We start from the raw sequence: 5,617 nt of genomic DNA on the forward strand, positions 1-5,617 counted from the left end.
TATATATATATATATGTATATGTATATATATATATATATATATATATATATGTGTTGTATGATAATGTATATTATTTTATATATATATATATATAGATATGTATATATATATATATATATATATATATGAGATATATATGTGTATATATATATATTATATATGTATGTATGTATGTATGTATGTATGTATGTATATATATATATATTATATATACTACACACACAGACAGAGAGAGAGACACACGCACACACATATACACACACAGTCATATATATATATATATATGTCTGTGTCCGTGTCTGTGTCTGTGTATGTATGTATGTATGTATGTATGTATGTGTGTGTTTATATATATATATATATATATATATATATATATATATATATATATATGTCTGTGTCTATGTATATATATATATATATATATATATGTATATATATATGTATGTATGTTTATGTATATGTATATATATGTGTATGTGTGTGTGTGTATATTTATTATATATATATGTATATATATATATATATGTATATATATATATATATATATATATATATATATATGAGTATGTGTGGGTGTGTATATATATATGCGTATATATGTATATGTATACTAATAATTATTTCATTTGTACATTTATTATTTATTATGTAGAGTACTATTGTTTTGAGTTCAGTCGTGATATGATGTTTTGCTTGTTTTTAACTACATGGTTCACCTCTACATACTATTATTCGCATTTACAGCCCCAGCGCCACTCATTCACATATGCCTTTTTATGCTAGTTTCTATCGTCCATTTAACTTCTAGGCATACACTGCGATCCTGTAGGGCCGAGGATCGCTTTCTTTTTAGGATCGAGTTATGTGTATATAGTTTTAGCCTTGTTGAGTACATGTTTAGGGCGCATGCCTTGTACTATCTTTCACTTCTTAATTCCTACGTCTTACTTAATCATCAGGGTTATCAGTCGCAGGAGTATCAACCGGTATACCCGCCGGCGTATGCGGACGAGGAAAGCGCGGGCGCGTACGGACAGATAGAAGTGGACAAACCGTTTGACGACCCGAACGTGCGACAAAGCTTTATACGCAAGGTTTTCGCTTTGCTGTCCATCATGCTGATTGTGGTCACGGTTGTGACGGCCCTATTTCTGAATAATGACCACATACATAGCTTTATCAGGTAAGTGTTGCGGATGCTATTCGCTTGTGGTGCTCGGGGAATGAAGTATCGCCGTGCCTCGTATGATATGTTCTACACTGCAGCGTAGTGGATATCGGTGGATGTTACTTAATTTGTATATATCTGCGTGTTCAGTCGGCTAAGAGTCCTGTGCTGTCGACAACACTCGTCTGCCACTGGTACGCATATTGCGGGTCTTGTTTTGTAGTCTTGGTATTGGTGCTCAGTATACTGTTGGTTTAGTCGCAATCATTTCCCACAATTCGACCTATGTCTTGTATCCGTACGCGTTCCTCTTCCGCCAGATCACAGGGCACTACCGTATATACTATATCGAATTCCCGGCCTGTTCTCACACGTTCATCGCATGTTCTATTGCAGGCACCATAGCTGGGTCTCTCTGGTGGCTTGTGGTATGGCCATCTGTTCAATGTTGCCACTGATATGCTGTGAAGGGCTTGCGCGAAAGCATCCCACAAACCTCGTAGTTCTGGGCATATTCACCTTTGCGCAGGCGTTTATGGTCGCAACTGTGTGTTGTTTCTACAGCACGCATGTGGTATGTGGCGCGTGTTTGTGTTTGATTCGGAAGGTCCATATCCACTTTTGTAACGTTTATTCAACATACCGTTTCTTTCCGTTGCATGGTTGCTAAACATTACAGAATCCTATTCGTTTTCTTCATAGGTAATGAAAGCTCTGGCCATCACGGCGTTTGTTACGGTTGGGATCACTGCCTTCGCCATGCAAACAGTAAGTGTCACTCTCCCATAGGCCGTCTGTACGCTTTCTTACCCATTGTGATTTGATGGATGAGTCAGCATTCGTCAGTACCACTCAAGTATTCTATGCACGCATATCGCGATTTGCTTTTTGTTGTTTTTAAAGCTACGGGTGTGCGCGTATCGGCTTCCGTAGTATTGGAAACTGCTAATTCTGCTTATATTACGTGCTCGCGTTACATTCTATCTCATATGTACATCTTTTTTCCACAGAAAATTGACTTCACATTCATGGCTGGTGCCCTTTGCCTGGTGGGGATGGTTCTGATGGGAATGTCCATCTTTATGATATTCTTCCACTCCAGGTGTGCGGGTTGATGATGTATTGCATTTCGCTGCAGATATGCCGGATATACATTGCATACATTTATTAAGTTTTTGTTTTGCATCCACGTGTTTATATATTTATATATTTATATATATATATATATACATATATATATATACATATATATATATATATATATATTGATATATTATATATATATGTATATATATATATATATACATATATATAGTATATATAAATATATATATATATATATGAATATATATATATATATGTGTGTGTATATATATGTATTGGTATATTGATATATTGATATTGTTTATTGTTTATTTGTAAAGATATATATTCGATATCTACCCTGGCCCCTTGCGCCAGTCATTCGTTGTAAATTCCGCACAGACTATTTTTAGGACGTCCATCACGTTCATATAACACGCTCATAAACGATGTGTTTTTGGAGCACATTCATTCTAAGATGCAGTTAGCTGCATCGCATCCCGTACCCACATTAGCACTGAAGTGTCCGCTGCACACGTTTTCAGCCTTGGACGTCTACAGGCCACATGCTTGTAAGCACATGCAAGCTATATACGATATATAAAATGAGGTAGCTCAATCTCGTATTCGTTTCAGTAGGATTGATAGACCATCCTTGTAGAGTAATACCAGAAATAGCTTCTTCCTGGAGACTGATCTGTAGCAAGAAGCACTGCTATACATAACAGATTGCTTGAGTGTTCCAGGTAGCCTCCCCGTCAACGATTACACAATAAAACTAACAGACTATATCACGCATCCCACCATGCTCTAGGTTGGCAGACCTGCTCTTCAGTGGCCTGGGCGCGTTTCTTTTCGGCCTGTGGCTACTGGTGGATGTGCAGATGATTGTCGGAGGCTCGCACTCGCAACAATTTGATCCAGAGGACTATGTGTTTGCTGTGTTGACATTGTTCATGGATATCATCAATCTCTTTCTCTATATCCTGCGATTGGTGGAGTTGTTGGACAACAGCAGTTCGTAGGCAGTCGAGGCAGCATTAAAAAAGACTTACGCTCTGAATTTTACCACTCATGTATGTATGTATATCACTTATTCATTCGGAAGCTGTTTTTGGCACTTGCTTTGCAAACTATGAACTGCGATTGAAAAACAGGAGGTCATGAGCAGTCGAAGAATTTAAGAAACAGATTGAAAAGGCATTTGAGAAGAAAAACAGTGTATGTAAACATAGCCTTCTGAAATACAGATGTAATGCTCTGAAAAAAATGGTCATTGTGTACTTCATCGCCCACAATATAATGTTATGTTGAAATTTTGGCAAAATTTTGCTGTCGTATCCGCGCGTACCTCGTCGCCCGTCGGTGCAATATCGAAAACTGCATCCAAGAAATCCAACAATGTATTGCGCATACGGATGATAATGACTATGCTAGCATACCACGCGTGACTAGTTGCGTCATGGTTTTGCTAAACAAAAATTAGTTACTTTCTCATAGAGAACCTCAGCACTATTCCAATATACAAAAGCCACTCGTGAGCGCCCACGGTTGGCACGCTAGGATCATATTTATTAGGAGAAACCTTGGCTGCACACTCGCAGCTATTGTTATGTGTTGTCTTTAATGACTTTTAAAGACGTTTAATTGCCCTCTGAGTCATTCGAGGCAGGTACATTCATCAGAGTCGAAACTGGTAGTCAGGAAAAGATGTACCGATGCAGACCTTAATTACTTGAGAGAAGAACCCCGTTCTAGATGAGCAATATTTCTAATCTGAGGAGTTATCAGCAATGAAGATAGTATTTATGCCCAACAAGCCATGTGTGCGGACTTCTGCCTGCATAGGCGGATTGCTATTAACGTGGAATGATAGTTGCTCGAAGTACAATACTATTATACTAATGATAATTTGACCCTCGTATTTCTCCCTCTATACTCACTAAGCAACAGGAATACACGATAATTCGAAATAGCTCGTATTGAAGCCATAGACAGCTTGGGGCATTCAGCAGTTGAAACATCTCTACATAGTAGCTGACAAATACGCAATGTCAGAAGCCCATAATACAAATCTTCTAAGTACATGGAACGTTCGGTGGCGGTGGATAATTAGTACCATACAGTAACATAGGGTTGTTTCTGTAAATGTTCCTGCTCACTGATACGTCCTTTACTATCCAGATTTGAATAGTTGAATGAATTCGGACGCACACTTGTGTCTGCACAAGCGTCTGATTATGGTCCATCTGAACCTCCGCAAAAAGTGTCTATTTCGAGGGCCACAGTAGCTCATACATACCAGTCCTTTCGGCCGGATTCAGGATACCTGATGAAGTATAGTGCTGCATCGGATTTGCATGCATCTTGCTATTGTATTCAGTATGTAAATATGTGCACATGATTTTTTTAAAGCTGCCCGCTGCATACATAAAATTTTAAAATAATAAACCGCCTGTTTAAATCCGGTTGGTGGTAACCAAGATACTAATAAATACCAAGCAACAAAGCATCGAACATGTTCCAAAAAATTGGAATGCCCGGTCGCTATCGATCATTTCATATGCTATTTACATTCTATACTGATAAAAAAACCATGATAAGCAGTTGACGATTGGCATTATATGACATCCTGGTACCATTGCAGAGAATGAATGGACAATAGGGGCACAGGCACTCAAACCAGTGATACACGTCCACGCGTGCAGTAACATTCTTGTGCAGGCTTGTGTGCAACCACGGTTGCTGTAAATTGCATTCAATCTACCTTTATATTAGTGGTGCATATTTATAGGACGTATTCAGTATGGATGTAGCAGAGATCACCATGCTCGCTATCGGCGGCGCAACGTGTTTATTGCTAATGATGTATAGTGAAAGTGGGATAGTACTCTGTGGTGTCACTACTAAGTCCGGCAGCTCGGTGAAGACTCTCATTTTGCAAGATAGGGAGCCTACAGCAAGCATGGCACCGGCAACGGGCGAAATTGCTGCTCAAGGTACTGAAGTTGATGTATGCGTTTTTATATCCGACGAGAATAGACAAATAAAGAATTTCATTCCGGACTTGTACATTACAGACGATTCCAAAGGAATTTCATATAGTTGTGGTTAATTTAGATTTTCATTCCATTCTGCGGTACCTAACCCTTGCATATGTCTGCAAGAAATATATTGACACATGTGTAGGCCCTATTCTCCCTATGTATACTTCAATTATTGTGTATATATATATATATTGTGTGTGTGTGTATGTGTGTGTGTGTATGTACATATATATATATATATGTGTATATATATATATATATATATATATATATATATAGTATATATATATATATATATAGTGTGTGTGTGTGTGT

General features: G+C 37.9%; 1 protein-coding gene across 1 annotated transcript in view; it reads left to right on the forward strand.

The window, feature by feature from the left end:
• Positions 1 to 4,835: 4,835 nt before the first annotated feature.
• Positions 4,836 to 5,617, forward strand: part of SARC_01559 (hypothetical protein) — a 7,578-nt gene continuing 6,796 nt past the window's right edge. The window contains exon 1 of the mRNA XM_014304724.1: positions 4,836 to 5,254. Within this exon, the coding sequence (XP_014160199.1) occupies positions 5,062 to 5,254 (193 nt within the window). The 5' untranslated portion in view covers positions 4,836 to 5,061. The remainder of the gene's footprint in view (positions 5,255 to 5,617) is intronic.

This window comes from Sphaeroforma arctica (genome assembly GCF_001186125.1).
Source record: "Sphaeroforma arctica JP610 unplaced genomic scaffold supercont1.63, whole genome shotgun sequence".
NCBI classification, from domain to species: domain Eukaryota; class Ichthyosporea; order Ichthyophonida; genus Sphaeroforma; species Sphaeroforma arctica.